A 23,733-nucleotide genomic window follows, 5' to 3' on the forward strand; every position below is an offset into this window, starting at 1 on the left:
AGGAGATGGGTGGTACTCCAGCTGAACCCCCGTAACTCCTCCGGCAGAGAGTCCACCTGCCACGGACCGACCAGTAGTCCGGAACATTTGGCCCAGCTGATCCTGGTGGAAGACGCTGCCGAGTACACGGCCTAGCACTCGCGGCCTATTACCACGAATTGCAGTATTTAATGTATCATAAATAGTATTCGTTGAAATCTAAGTCTAAAAGCATTTTGTAATTTTCCCTTCTCCTCATCTAGTGTCTTGACCCAAAATCATAGTGTACATTCAAACCATGCTGTAAAGCACTGCCATTATTCTCGATTTTAAAGTTAATTTGATGAGTACAGGGCAGAGTAGGTGTCAATGATCATATGAAAATCCCCACCTGTATATTAAGGTGTATGTGCATGTGATAGCTGAGTTGAAACAAAAACAAAAACTGCTGGAAAAGTTGAACAAGTCTGGCAGCATCTGTGGAGAGAAATCAGAAGTAATGTTTCCATTCAGTGACTCTTCCTCAGAATTGATGGTAACTAGACAGCTCTGATAAAGAGTCATCTGGACTCAAAACATTAGCTCTCTCTCTCTCTATGGATGCTGTCTGACAGGCTGTGATTTCCAGCATCTTGTTGTTTTCAGTGAAGATTCCAGCATCTGCAGTAATTTGCTCTTACTTAGCTAGGAAACTTTTTTTTAGTGTAGAAGATAGGGCGGGTAAGGAATAAACAGTAAGGAAGAGCCCAAAAAGAGACAACAGGTGGATGAAGCTGCTTATTGAGTTGAAGCCGGTTTCGCGGAACTATTGTTCATTGGTTCATTGTTCCTGATGCAGTGTTGGGACGGACACGGAAGCGGAAGTGGGCTTCAGAGCACATTTGTCCTGCCGCACGGACGTGGGTGAGTTTCTGTACCTTCCGTATGTCTTTCCTTCGGATTTGTGCAGAAAAGAGCTGCCTCGCTAATTCGTTGGGCTTGTGACTGTGGCTGTGGACGGGGACGGGGCGGGTTTCGGGCCGGTGGCCGTTTCTCCGCCGCGCTCGCTGTCTTCCCCGAGTGGCGGAGAGGGGGGGGGGGAAGCCGGGCCCGCTCAATGCCACCACGTCCCTCCGCCTCGGCCCGGAACACTGAGGGTCACTGAAGGAGTCACGCCAGTCGGAATTTAACCTCGCAGGGTGTGCGGTATAGCCGTGAAGTTCACTTTCGTTTACCGTGTTCGCTGAGGGATGGAGAGGATGTAAACGTCAGTACAGAAAGTGGGGACCAACTGGTGAAACAGAGGGGGCCGTTTCAAGGCAACGGGTTTTTAACCAGGAAACGATGTTGAGCAGTTAACTCCTGATGCAAACTCTCACCCAGGGTATAAATCTTCTCGAAATCAGTTTCCGGAGAATACTAAGTAACCGCTAATAATAAAAGCGAAATCGAAAGTTCCGTCTATGGAGATAGATTCGGTTTCCTCAAATGTCAAGCTTATAATGAAAGCCAGCAATTGTAATGATTTCATCACGACGCAGCATGTTCAGAATGCCTACAATATTGTACGGTTAAATTTGCCCCGTAACTAACATAATGCGTTCCTAATATTCACCAGATATTGCACCAAAATTGGCGCACTCAGATTGTAACTAAAATTATGATGATGTAGGCTGCTTCTTCTGCTCTTGAAAATTGACTTGTTAGCTCAGGAGAAGGAATCCCATTTACTTCCGAAATCAATGTCTTAATTTCTAGAGACCATCAATAAAAAGTTGACTGTCAGTGCAATAATGTTCTTCATTTGCACCTTTGCAACAAGTAGTCTGTGTCGAAGCAATCGTGCTGTGCATTTTGTGATGCGGAGTGGCACAGAGGTTAGTACTGCTGCCTCACAGCACCAGGGACCGGGTTGACTTCAGCCTCGGGCAACTGTCTGTGTGGAGTTTGCATATTCTCTGTCTGCATGGGTTTCCTCCATGTACTCCAATTTCCTCCCACAATCCAAAAATGTGCAGATTAGGTGAATTGGACATGCTAAATTGCCTGTAGCGTTCAGGGGTGTGTAGGTTAGGTGCATTGGTCAGGGGTAAATGTAGCGTAGTAGGGTAGGGGAATGGGTCTGGGTGGGTTAGTCTCCGGGGGAGTCTTTGTGGTCTTTTTGGGCCGAAGGGCCTGTTTCCACACTAGAGATTCTATTCTATTCTATTCTATTCTGTGACACAATGTCCTGAAAGAATTTCTACTATGAAACTGGTCACTTTTGTTACAGAAGCAAAACATGATAGCATTGCTAATGCTTGCATGACTTATCAAAATTTATCAGTTTCAAGTGGTGATTGGCTAGCTTAAACATTATCAGGAATAATTTGAACAAAAATGAACTTCATAGCTATGCTACACATTCTGATTAAACTCTGACAAATGTGACTTCTTCATTGACCCTCAGTCCTCTGGCTGAGGCTGATGCTGTGGAGGCATTGCTTCCACTTACCTAGGGAAAACAACAAGCTTAGCAAGGCAGAGAAATTATTGAATCAATGTCAAGTTTTGTACCTTTGCAAAAGGGAAGCTTTCATTTGTGAAGATTTTGTATTGACATAGTGCTGTGTTAGAAGAAATGATTACCATTACAGCATAATGCAAATATCGATAGTTTTCTGTTAGAATACAAATGGAACTAGTTGAACAGAGTATTGCAAACAATTGTAAATTTGGCTGATTATGTAACTACTATATGATTAAATGCACCAAACTCTAATCATCGGAGAAGCTGGGGAAAATCACTCACTACATGCTTGCCATGAAATTTTTGATTTTTACTTTGCAATCAAAAGGAAATAAAACATGTTTGTGTGAAATTCTTCAGAGTTAACACTTTTACTTTGGTTCCTTTGTGGGGCACAGATGGTTTATACCAGCTACAAAATTGAGCCAGTGAAGCACTAACCACTATTTCATGAACCTTTATGTAAATGAAATGAAGTTGAGCTTGCAGTATTGCAGTACCTGTGGGTTCTGCAACCAGGAAATAACATGGGGACTAACTAAGCCTTTTTTTTTGTTGCCTTTAGGTCTAACAGTAAAAATGGTTTTAAAAGAAATCCCAACAGATTCTTTAACTCGCCCTCTGTCACGCAACGAAATAGTTGGTTTAATTTTTCGTCTGACAATATTTGGTGCAGTAACATACTACACTATCAAATGGATGGTAGATGCCATTGATCCAACAAGAAAACAAAAACTGGAAGCGCAGAAGCAGGTTGGTTTCTCACTTTATAATTTATTACACGAACTAAACATTGATATTTTGGAATGTTTTAGCCTTTCCTCTTTTCATATTTTATGCTTAGAGACAGGAACATGTGCCATTACAGTCAGCTGAGAGATTTAGTATTTTCTAATAAGATAATTTGGATACTTGTCTATTTAGAATCCTTGTATCGAAGATAAATGGATTATGTTTTTACATTAAAAATAGCAGCATAGTTGTGACCTAATGCCATGAATGACATACAACAAATTCAACAAGTAGGCTAATTTAAAATGGGTAATCGCACCATAATGTAACCAAAAGGATGTAACAGCAAGGATTTGCCCACTGCATGATACTTAATCATACTGTTTGTTGTTTCTTTGGGTCCTGATATATTGTATTTTATTTATTGTACATTGTATTGATCGTATTGCTGCATATAGGTAGTTCTGGGGTAACGTGTGTTTCGGCAGCACGATTTGGCTATAATGTCGCTGAAGAATTAGGGGATTGCTATAAATAGCTTTTCCTATTAATCTGTGGTTCGTGGGCATTGCTGGCTGGGCTCCGCATTTGTTGCCCTTGAGGTGGTGGTGAGTTGCCTTGATCGGCCACTGTCCATGTGCTGTGGATAGACTCACAATGCTTTAGGAAGGGAGTTCGAGGATTTCAATCCAAAGGCAATACATGCATCAATAAACCCTATGTGGCAATATGGAGAAAGTGAGGACTGCAGGTGCTCGAGATCAGAGTGGCAGTGTGCTGCTGGAAAAGCACAGCAGGTCAGACAGCATCTGAGGAGCAGGAGAATCAACGTTTCAGGCATAAGCCCTTCATCAAGAATCAATTATGACCGTATGCTCATTAATCAAGCTTATGTCCAAGATGAAGAATACCATGAATGGGGTGCGACCGTCAACGGTTTCCACAAAACCAGGAACCATTAAGCAGCTTATAAATTTTGACTGGCCAATCTAGATTGATAACAGACGTCGACATGGATCGTTCCTCTATGGCTATTAATCACCTTAAGAAGTGATCGGAGGAGTTCCTTTGGGTAGTGTTCTAGGCCCAGTCATCTTCAGCTGCTTTATCAGTGGCCTTCCCTCCAATGTTCACCAACAATTGCACGATGTTCAGCAATATTTGTGACTGAAACAGTCCATGTCCAAATGCAGCATGACCTTACCCGAAGGGCAGTTAGGAGTCAACCATATTGATCTGGAGTCACATATATGCTGGACCATGTAAGGATGGCCGTTTACTTCCCTAAAGGACATCCGTGAACCAGATGGGTTCTTCCAACAATTGACAATGATTCATGGTGGACATGAGACTCTTAATTCCAGGGATTCAAGCCTGAGTCGCTAGAACTTTACCTGCTCTGCATTAATAGTCCAGCAATAATACTACTAGGCCATCATGCCCCCTAAGGCTTGGAGGGGAACCTGCAGGTGGTGGTATTTCAGTGTATCTGCTGCCAGTCCTTCTAGGTGGAACTGCTCTTGGGATAGAAGATGCTGTCTAAAAGAGCCTTGGCGAATTTTTGCAGTGCATCCTGTAGATAGCTCACACTGCCGCTACTGAGTGTCTAGTGATGGAGGGAGTGGATACTTATGGATGTGGTGCTAATCAAGTGGTTTGCTTTGTCCTGGATTGTGTAAAGTTTCTTGAATGTTTCTGGAGTTGCTCTGATGCAGACATATGGAGAGTATTCAATCACGCTCCTGACTTGTGCCTTGTAGACGGTGGACAATCTTTTGGAAGTTAGGAGGTTAATGACTCTCATTAGCATTATAGTCTTTGACCTATGCTTGTAGTCATTGTATTTATGTGGCTAGTCCAGTTCATTTTCTGGTCAATGATAACCCCCAGAATGTTGATGGTGGAGGATGTGGAGTGATGGTGATGCTGACACTATTGAATGCCAAGTGATGGAGGTTAGGTTAGGTTTTATTAGTGATGATCACTGCCTGGCATTTGTGTGGCACAAATGTTTCTTAAGAATTTTTGTCCTGAGCCTGGATGTTGTCCAGGGATCGTATTGCATTTGGACATAGACTCTTTCAGTGTCTGAGGAGTCACAAATGTTGCTGAACATTACCACCTCAGGAAATGACATCACCAACCTAAGGAAACCTAAACACACAATTAGAAAGTGCGACATAACACCAGTGCTTCATCAGAGGCTCACTAATGTTACCTAGTATGGTGACAAAACATCTGAAAACGATCCTTCCAACTCATTGAGTAAACTTAAATCCAGAACATAGAATTTTATTGATTCATTTGAGTAGTTAGGCAACTAGTTGACTTCACTGAATGAAACTCTGACAAATAAGAACAACACTCTTAACTGGAAAAAAAACTGATTCCACATTATTAATTCACCAAGAGTACAAATGAGGCACAAATGTTTACGTGCACAATTTGTGGACATTGCTGGTAGTACCAGTATTTACTTCATGAGGGGCATGGATAGGGTAAATAGACACAGTCTTTTCCCTGGGGTGGGGCAGTCCAGAACTATAGGGCATAGGTTTAGGGTGAGAAGGGAAAGATTTAAACAGGATCTAAGGGTCAGCTTTTTCATGCAGAGAGTGGTGCGTATATGGAATGAGCTGTCAGAGGAAGCGGTGAGGGCTGGTACAATTACAATATTTAAAAGACACCTGGATGAATAGGAAAGGTTTGGAGGGATATGGACCAGGTGCTGGCAAATGGGACTTGATTAACTTAGGATCTCTGGTTGGCACGGATGAGTTGGACCGAAGGGTCTGTTTCCATGTTGTACACCTCTATGATTCTATTGCTTTCACCCCTCATTGGTTTTCAAGACACACTAGTGAGCTGTAACATTGGACTGCACAGTCCCTAGGACAATTGCTGTTAATGGGAGAGTTCCAGGATTTTAACCCAAGACAGTGAAGGAATGGTGGTTTTGATGCCTGCATTCTTCTTGAAAGTTGTAGTAATTTGTTGGGTGTCATTTTTTTGTCCACTCTGTACCTGTCAGTTAGAGTCAACCAGGTATTGCCAATAATGGAGAGCCCCACTGTCACAGATATCTTTGGGATGTTAAGTGACATAATTTCAAAAAAAGAGTTATACTGGTGTTTTGCCAGCTTTTATCTGTTGACCAATATCCAAAGCAATCTAAAATGGTGCTTTGTCTCATTTTTGTGCAGTCTTGGAGTATGCATATTTGTGTAAAGTTTAAAGGAGAATCAACTTCAAGGAGTCCTCCATTGTTGAGAAATTAGTCTGCACTGTCACAGTAATATAGAGACCTATATGTAGATGCAAATTTTGTTATCGTTTGCTATGATCATATGCACAGCTTTTTAATTTTCATTTTCCTCTTTGCTCTTAGAAGAATTGGCTGAAATGAATAATCAATTTATGGAGTACGAAGTACTACAATCTCCAAATGTGTCAAATACAATTAAATTACTTTAAAATATAGTACCTAAGATGTTGGCAAAATTTTGCCAGGCATGTAATTCCAAAAGCAGCAATGAAATAAATGATAGTTAATTACTTGTTTTCGTGGGGTCAATTGGGACATGTATGTTAGGCAAGACATTGGGAGAATTCTCTGCTGCTATGTTATTTTTCATAAATGTGTATTGCAGCAGTCAGCACATTGATCTATCATCTTATCCATAGAATGGATTGAATGACGGTCTTCAATCTGCCTTCGGAGTGTTGAAGAAATAACTTGCATTTTACGTACTTGCTCTGGTTTTGAAAAGCTGTCGACAGTGCTTTACAACTAATCAAGTACTTTCATGTATAATCACTTCTGAAATGGCAGAATAAGCTCCCATAAAGAGCTAGATAAATGGTCTGGAAATCTGGACTTGTGATGTTGGTCAAAGGTTAATATTGGCTCGGACATTCCTGAAAAGTACTCACCAAATCTTCAAATAAGCTCGAGAGTCTTTAATACCTACCTGAGAGGGCAGATAAGGTCTTGATTCCCTATCTCATCCATTGAATGTTCTGTTAAAAATGCAGCACTACCCCACCCACCCCACCATACTAGACTGGAAGGTCAGCCTAGTTTCAGCCCAAATTTCTAGATTGGAACTTGAAATCACAGTATTGCACAGAACCTGGAGTAATACCAACTTATAAAGCAAAAGAAAATCTGATGAAATAATAGTAATAACAGTTTGACATTACTTATTAGCACATGGTTAGTTTGCATTGACTCAAACTTTAGAATAGGCTTGATTTGGAGATGCCAGTGTTGGACTTGGGTGTACAAACTTAAAAATCGCACAACACCAGGTTATAGTCTAACAGGTTTAATTGGAAGCACGAGCTTTCGGAGCGACGCTCCTTCATCCGGTGGTTGTGGAGGACACAATTGTAAGACACAGAATTGATAGCAGAATTTATAACTATAAATTCTGTGTCTTGCAATTATGTCCTCCACAACCACCTGATGAAGGAGCGGCGCTCCGAAAGCTCGTGCTTCCAATTAAACCTGTTGGACTATAACCTGGTGTTGTGTGATTTTTAACTTAGAATAGGCTGACTATCTGTGACTTCACCGGAACAGTTTTGTTCTCTGTTGCTTTACCCAGATGTTTTATTAATATTTTACAGTTAGTTCAGATTTGTAGTTCTGTTAGTTCTTTGAATCCCATGGAATTTCTAATTTTTAAAATGCAGAATTGTGCTTTTAATGATGTGGTGACTTTTCCTGTATTTCTATGTTAGAATGTTGTATTTTGTATTGTATTCCTTCTCCAGTTACGTTTTAAATCATGAGCACTGCTGTTCACAGCTAAGCATTTCTAATTAATCATTTGTTCCTTTTCATTAGTTGGGGCTCTGTTATCTCCAAACCACATTCTGTCCACGATTTAAGGAGCCCATCACCTGAGACTTGACTTTTCAAGGTTGATGAGTTTGCTGCATGTAATCACTCCTCCTCATAGCTTCCATTAACGTTGTCCAGGAGCTGGCTGTTAGAGTTGGTCCATGTAATGAATACCATGCAATATTGATTTTGTTTTTGTAATCTGAAGGAGTGGGGGACACACATGGAAATTTAAATTAGTTCTGGTTCTAAGTTTATGGAGAAAGCTTACAGAACAGAAATATTGGACTAACATCATCTAGAAACATGGTCTCAATTTTTTAAAGGTTGGATAATCTTGCTCCAGGCTGATAATTTGGATTGTGAGCATAAATTTGAGGACACACATACTAATTTTTACTGGAGACTTCAGAGCAGGTGACATCACTCTTGGATTGTGACCATTTCAAATATATATCCCAGCTTAATTTATATTTTCCCAGAAGGTTTGCAGAATATGTTCAGGTGAAGAAAAGTTTTGCCTCACTTGGTCGTACTCTTCTAGAATACAATGCCTACTGTCTTCTTGTTAAAATATTCAAATATTCTTGGAGTACTGGCTCCAGCAATCCTCCTGAGTAAATTGTTCTATGTGTTGACTTTTTTCAAATAACTAGCTTCTTTCCTCATTCCTGACGAAGGGGGCTTATGCCCGAAACGTCGATTCTCCTGTTCCTTGGAGGCTGCCTGACCTGCGCTTTTCCAGCAACACATTTTCAGCTCTGATCTCCAGCATCTGCAGCCCTCACTTTCTCTCATAGCTTCTTTTACAGGCTTGTTCTTCACAATCATGAACTATGTTATCCAGCTCAGCAGGCATGGCAACATCTTTGGAGAGAGAAACCGTGTTATCATCTCAAATCATGTGGACTGCAGCGGTACAAGAGGGCAGCTCGGGGCCACCTTCTCAAGGGACACCAGGGATGGGCAATAAATGCTGGCCAGTCAGTGATGCCCACATCCTACGGTGAATAAAAAAGTCTTAACTTGACTCCTCTTCGGAACTATTCAGAACCATTATGAAGAAAAGTCTTACTGGACTCAATCATTAACTTTCTTTCTCCACAGATGCTCCCAGACCTCCTGAATTATCTCAACATTTTCTAGTTTGTTTCAGATTTTTAGCATCCACAATATTTTGCCTTTTATGTCTTATCCTGCTCAATGGTATATTTGATGGTATGTTATTTTCTGTGCCTAGTTATGCTTGCTTAAGGTTCACCCTAAGTTACGTTTCAAGTTTCTCTTAGGTTTGCACCTTTAATACTGGCAATCGGTCTTAACTGTTTCCTTTGTGTTACCATTAGGCTTAGATAGCTTCATATCTGTACAGTTGGAAAAGTGTGCAGACTACAGCTGAGGATTGTCAATGTGATTGTTGAAAATCTTGAATTCAATTTATTAAAAGTGTAACATGATATTGTTTTCTTTGGTAATGTCTCATGTGAAAGATCAGAGATTTTGTAAGACATAGATTGTGTTGTAATTCTTTAAAACATTTTATCCATGCTTGTATATTAGGAGCATTAAGATTTGCTTTCTCGAGTGCAGAATGACAAATTTGAATGGATGATTTAATTGTAATTTAGAAATGTAATTGTGCTTAAAGCTCTGTATTACCTGATCTGAGAAGCTCAGCATCCTTTCCCCAACCTGCTAGTTATTTAATCCTGTTCTGGTAAATAGTTTTGTTAAGTAGAGTGGCATACCAAAAATTCAGATTCAGTCTTTCTCGTTTAAGTGAGAATAGTTCGATTGTTTTGGAAAAACAATTTAAGATTATGTGAAATGTCATTTTGTGCAATTTATTTGTTATTGCTTGATTTAATATTAATGAAGGAGGTATACACTCTTGCTCCTCTTGTTCTCTTTACCCTCATACTTTCTTTTTCATTTGTTCATGAAATGTATATTTCCTAAAATCCCCTTTGTACTCAATCCACATTTAGTATCAAAGTGAGAATATTAATTTATCGACTGTAATGCTAAATCTATTCTCTAGGGTGATTGTGTTTACTGTGTAAGAAGGAGAATGTGAATATTTAGATAAACATTAAATCCGAATGCTTCCTTTTCTTTGAAAAAGATAACATTGTTAAAAGGTTTGTATTTTAAAAAAGCATATTTAGGGTTCTTACCTTTGAGATGTTGCAGAAGTTGTTACTTTGTACTTTGTCCTGAGCACTTTGAGACAGCTTAAATGAAATATAGCTTAAAAATTAAAGCTGTATTAACTGACTAATAAATAATGTGTATAATCCATGAAACTTGCTGTGCAGTTATTTCCTTTGAAATTAATATTTGTTAAATAAAAATTTTCAAATTATAAATAAATTTAATGAAAAAGTAAACTGTATTATCTGGCACACACTCAAGCAGAATTCTCTAGTTACTGTAAATTTTGACAGCTAGAATTTTCTTTTTTAAAAACTGGTTATTTTAACTGTTCAGATAATGCATTCTTTCAATAAAAAACTAATAATGATGGCAGGTTGTAAATCTGCAGAAGTTGTTTTTGGCTTTATGTTGAAATTATGACATTTTTAGTTATCTTACCTGAACAAAGATATATCACTCGAAGTAACTGCCAATAAAACTGACAGCTTGATTTCTTTAAAAAAAGTGTTGAAGTTTGTGCTGTCAGCTTGTTTTTAGTTGTTCACATTTCACTGTGATGCCGTGCTGTACTGGGGTCCTTGACTGCCCAGCTGTTTCCCCTCTCCCTTCAAACTCTGAAAAACAAAGCAGCACCTTGTCTCGTGCATGGAGTAATGTAACTTCCCATTAACAGACTTTTTTGATTAACTGTCTCCACCCATTTCCCTAATTTGCTGGATGACAAAGATTTAACTGTGATATACATTTAGAAGTAAATGTAATAATGTTTCTGTTGAAAGTAATATTAAAATACAGTTTGTGATATTGAATGCGTTTGGAATGCAAGAGAGTGAATTAGGATCGAAGTGAAGCTGTGGGACTATCCTTATGTTCTGTTTGTATTTTAGATTAATTATTAATTAACTTGCAGGCAGAAAGACTAATGAAGCAGATTGGCGTAAAAAATGTCAAGCTTTCCGAATATGAGATGAACATTGCAGCCCATCTAGTGGACCCCCTGAGTATGCAAGTAAGACATGTTATAATTGTATGTGGTGTTCTTGCTGTCTTGCAAAGTAAAATGTGGATAGGGTAGAATTACTAATCCTTATATTTGCTATGCACCATTGTAATTGGCATGTATTGGAAATTTTATTCAAGGCAGCTTGCTCCATTTTCCTTTTAGCTGGCAATTTAAGTTTACTTATTGTTACTGTCAAAGGATGACTTGATCCTTGTCTTGCTCCACATAAAATGAGTTGACCATCTTTGGAAGGCTGCCATTATGGCAGTTGTGGACCTAACTTCTGTCTTCTGTTCAGTAGAGTGTAACTGAGCTTTTTCCCTGAATTTTAAATACAATTCCAATTTGGAAGCAAATGACATTCTTCAATAATATCTCTTGTGTCCTTCTAAATTGTACGTTATATTTTATTCAACCAGGGTTACCTGACTGCTGTTTGTAGTACTGACCATCAAAAGTTGAAGAAAAGAAGTCTTAGGCAGCCAATACCTTTTTAAATTTCCTCTGTCCATATGGATAGAGTAGTTTTAACCTGTTAACAGCATAGCTAGGATTAGGAACTTTCTCTTTAAAGAATTGTCCTTAGGTGAATGAGTTAGAACATTAGGTTTTTGTGCCTGCGCTGGTAACAAAACATCTCATGTCGTAGCTTCAACATCTGAGCTTTAAATTTATCTTGCGTAACAATTTGGCCATAGCTGGAGTATTGTGTCAAATGAACATTACATTGGAAAGCAACGGCTTTTAAAAAGTGTTTTGAAGAGATTCAGGAGAATGGTTCTAGGGTGAGAGACTTCACTGAATTATATAAATCACAGAAATCTCTTCTTGGAGAAAAGGTTGAGAGGAGACTTGATTGAGGTTCTCCATAAGATGATGGATTTAAATACAGTAAATGTTCCCATTGGTAGAAGAGTTGAGAACCAGAATCTGCAGATCTTAAGTGATTAGTCAAAAAGCTAAAGGTAACACGGTGAAGAAAGTTTGTGTAGTGAGTCTTTAGGATTTGGAATGTACTGTTTCAGAATGTGTGAAGGCAGTTTCAATCATGGACATGAAGTAGAATTGGATGAGCAGCTGAAGGGAAATTTGCAGGGCAGTAGGGAGCTTTATAGGTTGCTGTAGCAGATTCTTTCTTAACCATGGCTAACAAAAGGCACCATTTTTAATTTCACACCAACTCCTTTTAAATATAGGGTAATTTAATCCTCCTGTAAGCAAACAGATCATACATTTTCTTTCTTTGAAGCAAGTAGTGATCTTAAACAAAGTATGTGTGTATTAAACTTGACAGAGTATTCCACACAAACTGACCTATAATGAAAAGTGAAACTTCAAATTAATACTCCCCGCCCCCCCACCGAAAACAGCTTTTAAAGAAAACCCAGATTGCAATGTGTATTTCAAGCTGTTGTCTTATTTTTCAATGAAATAAAACCAGAGTTTGGAAATATTATTTAAAAATATGAATAACTTCAGTGCAAGTGTCAAATGTGTTATAGGTTAGAAAAGTCTGTTACTTTTAATTTGGCCAACTTTTGAACCAAGGCTTGATCAAATCATAATTGGGAGAAAAGTCACAAAATCAAATCCCAACCTATTTGCTTATAAACGTTCCACATCGGCTACCTGCTTCAATTTCTACCTTAAGAAGCAGAAAAGACAAAAATGGAAAGATAAACTGGAAAGCAATATTTGTGGCTTAAACAGTGTCGTACTTCAAAGTTTCGAATATGTGCATATGGCTTTTAAATGGAAAGTTAGAAAATAGCTAAATTATTTTCATTTATCAAAAGCATAAAAGTAATTCTCATTGATACATGGTCTTTAAAACTAATGTTCTGATGAAAAATCATGGGTCTGAAATGTTGGTTGTTTAACCGTCCTCCTGACTTGCTGATTGTTTCCAGTCAAGTTTATTTTAAATTTTATATGTGCTGTATTCTGCTTTTCAATTTGTCCTTTAAAACTGCATTCTTGTTTATGTACAGAAATAAAAATTGATCTCAGTAGTAAATTTGATTACTTTGTCTCATCACAGTTTCTGCTTGTAAATACGTAGCAAAGGACCCTGGGAATGAAACTTGTCTATCATTAAAGAAATTTTGAAATCAAAATCTGAGACATACTTTTGATCATTCATCCAGCAGTTAACACCAATTTTATTTACCATCTATTTGGCACTCCAGATTATTTTACTTGTTCAGTTTCATCAAACATAGCTGAGAATTTTCTAAAGCTCAATTTAATAGATCTAGCTACATATTTATTTTTCAATTCAGAGGCTCAGTTCAATTTGCAGTACATCAGTCTTACATCTTCCTTCCTTGTGTCATGAATTTAACATTCCACTGAGAACCAAAGCTGCACAAGGTACCATTAGCCATAATTTAAGTTGAATTTTGTGTGGAGGTCACCTTGCAAATTTAACCAATTTATTGTAGTTCTATGAAGGAGTAACATGCTGTGGATGAAGGGAACCTTGAAGATGTACAGATTTCCAGAACCCATTTGACAAGGTGCCATATAATTTATTGTGCAATGTAGAAGCTCCTGTAGGATTAACATACTATTATGAATGGAAGATTGGCTGACAGAAATCCATGTGCATAAGTAGGTATGATTGACAGGATGCTCTCAGTGGAGTCCGCTGGGATCTGTGTTGGAGCTTAAGCTTTTTTTTTGCAATTTAGATGGACTGAAGAAATGGTAAGTGAGTACATTTGCGGAGGACAGAAAGATAGGTATGCAGATATGTTGAGGAAAACTTGAGAATGCATTTTGATGTAGATTGAGTGGGCAAAACTCTGGCAAATGGAATAAAATATGACGTTTTTCACTAGCAGGAAGCATATAAAGAGAGACTGTGACTTAAACAGAATGACAGAATTCTGAAGTGCAATGTGCTAAAGGTGCCCTAATGCAAGCATTCAGTACAGGAAGTCATTAAAAAGGCTAATGGAATGTTATCCATTATTATGAAAAATTGAATGTATAAGTAAGGAAGTTATGCATCTGTTGGACAGGGCATTGCTGACACCACTTCTTATACTGCATGCAGTTTTGGTCTAAAATTGGGGATGCCTCCGAGCGGCTTTACGAGACTGATACCTGGAATGAATAGGTTATCTTGTGAAAAAAGATTGCACAGACTGAGCTTGTTTCCATTAGAACAGTAAGGGTGATTTGATTGAAACATATAAGATCTTACAAGATGGTCACGAAAGATGGCAGTTCCTCCTGTGAGCGAGTCCAGAATGAGGGCAGACTTATTTTAAAAAATGGAATTGCCTTTTTCACATTTTCTTTTGAGGGTTGTGTGACTTTGGAATTCTCTGCACTGTATTGGAGGCTGATAGAGGCGGGATCGTTAATTATTTTTAAGGTAGAGATAAATAGGTTCTTGTTAAGTGAAGAATCATCAATTATCAGGATAGATGGGAATGTGGAGTTTGAAACTCAAAACAGATTAACCATGATTTTACAGAACAGAACAGGCTTGAGGTGCTGAATGGCCTATTTCTGCACCTGATTTGTGTTTTCCTATGCCACCAATCATATGCTTGTTGAGCTTCCTTCTATAAACAGTTCATCAAAAAAAACATGCCATGTGGGTTTAGTGCCAGGCAAATGTTTTATTTTTAGAATATAAAATAAATAGTGCAGCACAAATATAACATACAATGTCATAAAGATTATGATTTTTCAATACAGTTGGACTGCAGAAATTACACGAAATGACATTACTCGTGCACAAAGATCACTTTATACCATTTACATTTAGGAGCCGCATATTACCTTAGTGCCAACCATTAAGTTGAACTCTGTCATCTTAATCTTGCACTTAAAAAAAAAAATCTCATCTCCCTTTAGATAATATCCCTGAGTTGATAATGCTGCAAAGCCCTCAAAACATGTGGAATCACAGGGTAATTCTGTTAGAGGAAAAACTGCTGTATGTTTCCACTTTGAGAAGTCACATGTGAGAAACTGCAGGTTTTATTTTTAAGGGATTTGGGTGTCAATGTAAAGGCCAGAATTAACGTCCAACCCTAATTACCCTTGAGAATGTGCCGATTAGCAGCTTGCTTGAACCATTTCAGGCCATATGTTGGTATGTTCTCAGTGCTATTAGAATGGGAGTTCCACGATTTTGACCCATTCACTCTGAAATTAGACTGTGCCTTTTTAAACTGATTTGAACATTATTTCATTCGTCATGTGATAGATTAAAGCAATTTCAGCAAATTCAATCATTCAGTTATGTTTTCATCTGCTTTGAGTAGGTTACTTGGGATGACGTTGCTGGCTTGGATGAAGTCATTTCAGAGCTCAAGGACACCGTGTTATTACCCATTCAGAAAAGGCACCTATTTGAAGGTTCAAGACTGCTGCAGCCTCCAAAAGGTATATGGGACTACCAGCATGACAATAAACTGGGGTGAGCATAGAGGCCACCTTTGTATTTGTACTCGAAATGCTATGCAGCTGCAGAATTTCAAGTTGTATTGTGAACAAATGGCTGATCATCATGCCATCTCCTACACGGACCATCTGTAACCCTGGCCATTCAGTGCCTTGCAGTTGAGGTGTTTTCTTCTAATATCCAGGGTGATATTGCCAGTCACGCTTTCATTGTTAAATTGGCATGGGAAGATGGTCCCTCAGGTGCTGAGCTAGCTAATTATTACTAATTTTGCTTTTTGATATGTTTGCTTGGAGAAGAAAACAGAATTTGATTTGGACTCGATGGAACATAGGAATTATTGTGGGCAGACAAGGCATAACTAGCATTCTGCTATCAGATTAAATTCATTCATGGGATGTGGATGTTGTGACATTGCCAGCATTTATTGCGCATTCCTAATTGTTAGGTTAGATTAGATTACATACAGTGTGGAAACAGGCCCTTCTGCCCAACAAGTCCACACCGACCCGCCAAAGCGCACCCACCCTGACCCATTCCCCTACATTTACCCCTGCACCTAACACTACAGGCAATTTAGCATGGCCAATTCACCTAACCTGGACATTTTTGGGTTGTGGGAGGAAACCGGAGCACCCGAAGGAAACCCACGCAGACACGGGGAGAATGTGCAAACTCCACACAGTCAATCGCCTGAGGCGGGAATGGAACCCAGGTCTCTGGCGCTGTGAGGCCCAAAGATGGTGGTGGGCTGTCTTCTGAGAAGCTGCAGTCTGTGTAGTTTGGGTGCACTCAGTGCTGTTAGGAAGGAAATTCCAGGATTTTGACCATGTAACAGTGAAGGAGTAGTCATATAATTCCAAGTCATCATGGAGGGAACTTGGTGGAGTGCCCGTGTATCTGGTGCCCTTGTCCGTCAAAGTGGTAGCGGTCTCAGATTTGAAAAATATGTTGAAGGAGCCTTAATGAGTAGTTGCAGTGCACCTTGTAGATGGTGTACATTGTTCTAAGTTAGAATTAGAATCCCTACAGTGTGGAAACTGGCCCTTCAGCCCAACAAATCCACACTGACCCTCTGAAGAGTAATCCATCCCCCTATCCTATATTTACCCCTGACTAATAACCTACACTGTGGGCAATTTAGCATGGGCAATTCACCTAAGCTGCACGTCTTTTTGGATTATGGGAGGAAACTGGAGCACACGAAGGAAACCCACGTGTGAGAACGTGCAAACTGCACAAGGTTGCCAGAGGCTAGAGTTGAACCCATGTCCGTGGCACTGTGAGGCAATAGTGCTAACCACTGAGCCACTGTGCCACCCACAAGTGTGCATCAGTTGCCAAGAAAGTGAATGTTGAAGTTGTTAGGTGGGTGCTAATCAAGCAGGCTGTGTTGGGTGGTGTTGAGCTTCCTGAATGATGTTGGAGCTGCTCTCATCCAGGCAGAGGCAGAGTATTTCATCATACTTCTCACTGAGTCTTGTGGACAGTCTTTAATTCAATTAGTTTCAACTAACAGTCTTTTTTAGAAACTTTTATCAAACGCTTATTGGAAATCCATAATGGTGACATCAATGGATATTCCATCACAAAGAAATATTAACCTTGGATGGATTTTTAGTATAAATTCACTCAAATGATTCCTAGCATTCTAGAATCAAGCAATGGTAAGACAATGGTAAGGTCACGTTCCCTGGAATTTAGAAACTTAAGAGGTGATTTGATCCAAGTTTTCACAGTATTAAGGGAAACTAGAGACAGCAGATTGCGAGAAACTATTTCTACTGGTTGACTAATCTAATACTAAGGTCCATTGTCTTAAAATTCAAGCCAGATCTTTTGACTCTTGTAAAGAGTGATCAAAATTTGGATGTCTCTTCTGCCAATGGCAATTGAACATATGAATGAGGTGCAGAAGGGCCACTTTGCTCCTCAAGCCTGCTCCACTGTACAGTAAAATTGTAGCTGATATGACTGTTACTTTAATTCACATTTCATCTACCCGCTAACCTTTCACCCCCTTGCTTATCAAGAATTAATCTACCTTTGTCTTAAAAATATTCAATGACTGTGCTTACTGCCTGTTGAGGATCCTCTTCGACAAAACAAAAAAAAACTCACCTTTGTTTCAAATAAGTGGCCTCTTATTTTTAAGTCGTGATTCTGAGGTCTAAACTCTCAAGGGGAAACATCCTTTCCAAATTCTCACTGTTAAGACCACTTAGAATTTTGTATGCTTTAATTGAGTCATCTCTTGCTCTTCTAAATTCCAGTGAATGGATGCCTAGCTTAATAAACCTTTCCTCATCAAAAATCTGCCCATTTCCAAATATTAGTATAGTAAATTTTCTCTGATCTGCTTTAAATGCACTACATCCTTCCTTAAATAATACGTATAGTATTCCAGATGCGGTTTCACCAATGTCCTGTGTAACTAAAGCGTATCCTCCCTACTTTTGTACTAAATTACCTACATGATAACTAGTAACATTGTTAGTTTCTTAATTACTTGTTCCTGCTTACTAATCTTTTGTGATTCATGACACCCAAAACCCTCTGCAGTCTGTCATCATTTAAATGATATGCTTTTTATTCTTCCTACCATAATGGACAGTTTCTCACATCATAAGCTGTTTGTGGCGTCTGCCTACCCATTAACCCTGTCTCCATCCTTTCGTAACTTCTTTGCGACCTCTTCCCAACTTAATATCCTACCTAAATTTGCTAATGACACAAAGATATCAGCATACCTTTGGTCCCTCCATCCAGGTAATCTAAATAAATTGTAAAACATGGATGCCCCAGCACTGCTTCCTGTCACAAACTGCTTATTGTATCTTGCCAGCCAGAAGCTAACCCATTTATCTACTGTTTCCTGTTAGCTAGCCAATCTTACATCCACACCAATATGCTGCCTACTACACCATAATTTTTTTTAAAATTTTCACCCAATAAACTTTGCAACACCTTACCAATTGCCTTTTGGAAAACGTAAGTCTAGTAATACTGCAGCAATATGGTTAGACAGTCAAGAATATCTTGACATATTGTTCATGGTTTGGTCCAAAGTTTTTCTTCTGAAAACTGCATGATTCCAGTGACCAGCTGGGTGTTCTTTTTATTATATATGCACACGTCGAAACTGAGCTTAAAAAATTGACTGTTGGTACAAAATAGAAATAGATTTTTCTTGGATTCTTCATGGTATGATGTTGTTTAAGCAATTTTCAAAAATGCCGTTGTGTTTCACATACAGGTGTGCTCCTATTTGGACCTCCAGGCTGTGGAAAAACACTTATTGCCAAGGCTACTGCCAAAGAAGCAGGTTGTCGGTTCATTAATCTACAGCCTTCCACCCTGACAGATAAATGGTATGGGGAATCCCAAAAACTGGCTGCAGCTGTTTTCTCATTGGCTGTCAAACTGCAACCTGCTATTGTCTTTATTGATGAAATTGGTAAGTATCTACGATTTAGGTTGTAAGTATTTGTTCAGAGTCTATAATGCTAATATAGCTTTGTACGATATATACATATTTAGCTACCTCTTTCATTTTCCCTCACAATTTACACTGTTGCTCAGTTGTCAGTCATCTTCAGGTCTGCTTTTGTTATTATCCTATAAGATCCTGTAAACTTAAGTTGTCCTTGAATTTTGCATCCCTACTGGCTGCCTGATCCCATAAGTCTGAATGTCGCCTCTGTTGTATTATAAACAGTGTCTGATTGCATTCCCTTGGAATAGGACAGGATTGGTAAATATATGCTGTATTTCGTTGAAGGGAAGAGGAAACATTGAGCAATTGAAGAGTAATGGCATCAGGCAAAAATAATAATGGTGCAAATGAAGTTGGAATTATTAACACCATTCTCTAACTGACTCTGACCCAGAGCTTTGCAACTGTAATCATATCCATCTTGCAATCCTATACTATTTGACGTTAGTAACTTTGATGTTGAGTAAGCAGTCTCTGTCTTCCTCTTGGTTTTTCACTTTTTCTTACGATGACTAATTTGTATGAAAGCTTGACTGTGACTGAGCAATTCCAGAAAGCTAGATGAGTGTATGGTTAAAGGAGAAGGAAGATTATGGGAAAAGTTATGGTGGTTGGGATGGGACTCGAACATAAATGTCACTGTAGATCTAATGGGCTGAATGGCCTCTTTCTATGCTATAAATTCTTTGCAGTTCATTACAATGCTTTCAGTTGCATTTATTTCAAAGTTTTCACCAGCCCCTTTTCTTTGAGCCACAAGTGCAGCATTAACTATTGCTTCTAGTTTATGCAGAATGTCTTGCAAGAAATCAATGTCTCTAAATCTTCCAATCTTCTTCATGTCACTGAATTCAGGGTTCTGGTTTGACCAGTATTCCCTCAGGTCTAGGGTAAAAGTCAGTCTTTATTTCCATTTAGTTTTCCTGATGCTTTTTCTCTCGTGGTCACTATTTTGCCTCCAAATCTGCCCCTTGATTTTACTATTTTTGGAATGTGATTTGTGCGTTCTACTATGAAGACTGATGCAGAATATTTATTCAACTCCTCTGCCGTTTCCTGGTTCACCATTATTATTTTGCCAGCCTCCTGCTCTAAGGGGCCAATGTTTACTTTGCCTCTCTGTTCCTCTTTATATACTTAAAGAAGCTCTTGCTGTCCGAGTTGATGTTACTTGCATTTTATCCTCAATGCTTGTTTTCTCCCTCTTATTTTGCTCTCCTTTTGCTTTTGAAAGCATTCCCAGCCATCTGGTTTACCACTAATCTTTGTCACATTTTATGTTTTCTTTCTTTTGAACTTGATGGTAGCCTTAAGATCCCTAGTTAATTGTGGTTGGCTTATTCCCTTACTAAAATCCTACTTTCTCACTGATAAGCACCTTTGTTGTGAGCCACAAGCTATCTCTTGAAACATCTGTTATTATTCCACGTCTGTCTTTGCTGCTAAACTCCGTTTCCATTCCACTCCAGCTAGTTCTAACCTTTTTTTATGTCACTTCCCTTATCTAAGTTTATCACAGCTGTTACTGATCTAAGTTTCTAACTCTCAAACTGAATGCTAAATTGTACTGTATTATAATCACTCTTTTCTGGGGGATCTTTTACTTTGAGATCATTTATTAAATGAATCCCATTAGACATCACCCAGATCCAAAATAAATTGATCTCTGGTTGGATCTGCAACTTTTTGTTCTCAGAAGCTGTCCTGAATACACTCTGAATTCTTTATCTGGCTTCTTCTGATCACCTGACTTTCCCAATCTATAAGAAGAACAAAGTCACCCATGATTAATGTACTCCTCTTTATACATGCCTATTTTATCTCCTGATTTATTCTCTATCCTACAGAACACCTACTGTTAGGGAGCCTATAGGTTACTCCTGCTTACTATCTTTACTATTTTTGTTTCCCCTTCTGACTCTATTTACTGTAGTTTTTTTTCTATATTTGTACACTCTTACCCTTCCTGTCCCACTCTGGTAACCTCCTGTTATCCAAATAGCTGTCCTATAATTCTGCCAAATCCTTTTGCTTTATAAACCACATTTCCCTATCGTAAACCCTTCCCCTATCTAATTAGTTTAAAGCCCTCTTTACAACCCCTGTTTGGTTTGCCAGGACACTGGTCCCAACACAGTTCAAGTGAAGCATGTCCCATTGGACATGCTTCCTTTCTACCTTTTCTACCCCAGTACTGATGCCAGTCCCCTATGAACTCAAATGCATTCCACCAGCATCTATTTTTGTGCCATGCATTTGGCACCTTGACTTCATTTACCCTAATCGAGTTTTTTCATGGCTCTGGTAGTAATCCAGAAATTATTAAATTGAAAGGCAGAACCTCATAGGATAACTCGTAACTATTCAAATTCTTTCACCAGAATCCTCTTTCTAGTCCCATCAATATCATTGATATCAGCATGGATGATGACAACTGGATCTCCACCCTCTGACTCCATGTTTTCCTCTAGTCTTGAGACATCCTTAACCCCAGCACTGGGCAAGGATTCCTGCTCATGGCTGTAGAGAATAGTATCTATCCCCTGAATTGTACTGTCCCTTACCATTAATACATTTCTGTTTCCTCCTTCCACTTGGGTAGTTCCTTGTGCCATGGTGCTGGGGTCAGTTCACTAATCCTCATTGCAATCCCCACTCTTGTCCACACAGCTTGAAATGTCTTACAAATGTTGAGATACTTGCATGGACTGAAAATCTTTCAAGTGCAAGCAGCTGGGCCCCCCATAACTGCCTCACCTTAGTCACTCCCTCCTGTCTCTGAATAGGGATCAAATTTGAATTACCTAGTCTGATAGGTGTAAAGTATCTGGATAACTTTGTCTTTCCCTGATGTGGTGCAATTTGGATTCCAGTTCCTCAACTCAAAACTGAAGTTCCTTGAGCCACGAACACGATGCATTCATTGTGGATCAACTTGGTATCCAGCGGGAACAGGTCACTCACCCTGCCATCACTATAGTATTTACTTACTTTATAAATGAATTACACTCAATTCCCTGCTCTTTACACTTTAAAGCAAACCTGTCTCCCAAATTCCATTTTAAACCAAATTCCCAGTTCACTAACTCAGCTTTTGTCCCACTCTGATGAAGTCTCTTTAACACTGATGGTGCACCTTCTTTTGAGCCATGATCTTATTGAAAGGTGGAGCAGGTGGGAGGAGCCAAATTGCTGGTTCCTAACTTTTTAAAGTTTATTTTTTATATGCATTATCAGGCTACTGAATGGGTTTTGCATATTGCATTTGGTATATTGGTAAACGAATGCTTCATTGCTGTGACTTATCAAAGTTTGATTTTTGTTGCTGATGTAATAGAATTAGCAATAACAATTTCAGTTTGAGGATTGCTACCCACTGGTCAGCTTTTTTTTGTTAGTATTGATAACCTGTGCCTGTATTTTCTAGATATTGCTGTTTAGTACATATTTCACGACTTATTTATGCCATCTGTTTTAGAAATTATAAGTACTTTTTTCGAACACCAGATGTTCAGTGCTATTCTTGCAACTTAACATTGTTTTTGGCAACTTACACAAGGAGTTATGAATTAATCCTGGAATGAATAATGCAACAACTTTGTCTCACCCAACACTTGTACTGACAGAACAAGATAATGATCACTAGATAGTTTGGCTCAAATCCATCGAGCCGACTAGAATTTGGTGTGTGATCATTTGGTAATTTGAATCAAATGCCATTTTGTGATCATTGAGGCATAGCTATTGTTTGCAGGCAGGTGACATTTAGTTCTTTTTCCTTTTTATGTAACAGATTTGTTCTTCAGTGATTTCTGTTCAAATGAAGGGTCTCAGTAAGGCAAATAATTGCATGACACACACTCCCATTATTCTGTGATTGCTGCAGAAAAGTGCACTGCAGAAGATCGTGATGTTTGAGCCCTGCTTCATGTTCAAGACTAGTTATATTTAGCTTGTCAATCTTGCATCATCCATGTAGGTGACAACAGTTTAACATAATGTTATTACTTCAGTTTGAGCTCCTTCCCAAACAATTTGTGGAAGCAGAATGAGTATTTTCTGAACTGAAGTCCATATTCTTACATTTGTTTTTGAATTTGGGTTTCACAAATAAGGTGATTCAAGATGCATTACTCACTGAAAAGTATGCCTGATGCTTATCAGACGATTATATGCAGGCTAAAACTAGAGTGGCAAGACAGGAACCTAAGTCAGAGAGTAAGAATAAGCGAGAGGAAGATGGAAATAAAAAAGTAGAGTAGAAAGCTAAAGTGAAAGGCAGAGAAGTGAGTACAAGAAACAAACACTGCTTCAGTCCAAAGAATTGAGCAATAATGTCAAAAAATCTGGAAACACTACATGTACAGGGCATTCACTATTAATTTGCTGATTAACAGTGCAAAAAGGTATGTGATGTGAAAACAATTACAGAGATATGCCTGCAGGTTAACCAAGAGTCAACATCCAAGGGCATTCAATATTTCAGGAGAACAGACGAGAAAGAAAAAGAATGTGGCTTGGCATTATTTGTGTAAGTTGAAATCCACGGAGGAGGAAGGCAATTGGCACAGAATATCACTGTGTGCAATGAGTTTGGATGGCG

At 38.8% G+C, this 23,733-nt stretch overlaps 1 protein-coding gene across 2 annotated transcripts in view; it reads left to right on the forward strand.

The window, feature by feature from the left end:
• The first annotated feature begins 749 nt into the window (after positions 1 to 749).
• atad1b (ATPase family AAA domain containing 1b) overlaps positions 750 to 23,733 on the forward strand; it is a 44,889-nt gene continuing 21,905 nt past the window's right edge. The window contains exons 1-5 of one of the 2 annotated variants that reach the window (XM_043712394.2): positions 750 to 882; positions 3,033 to 3,220; positions 11,116 to 11,214; positions 15,495 to 15,615; positions 18,891 to 19,091. In XM_043712394.2, coding sequence (XP_043568329.1) covers positions 3,047 to 3,220; positions 11,116 to 11,214; positions 15,495 to 15,615; positions 18,891 to 19,091 — 595 coding nt within the window. In that variant the 5' untranslated portion in view covers positions 750 to 882; positions 3,033 to 3,046. Of the gene's footprint in view, positions 883 to 1,191; positions 1,343 to 3,032; positions 3,221 to 11,115; positions 11,215 to 15,494; positions 15,616 to 18,890; positions 19,092 to 23,733 lie in introns of those variants that run through there. The other variant, XM_043712393.2, reaches the window with a different exon arrangement.

The sequence above is a fragment of the Chiloscyllium plagiosum genome, unplaced genomic scaffold (genome assembly GCF_037043375.1).
Source record: "Chiloscyllium plagiosum isolate Xiang-an unplaced genomic scaffold, Cpla_swu_hap1 HiC_scaffold_22, whole genome shotgun sequence".
NCBI classification, from domain to species: Eukaryota; Metazoa; Chordata; class Chondrichthyes; order Orectolobiformes; family Hemiscylliidae; genus Chiloscyllium; species Chiloscyllium plagiosum.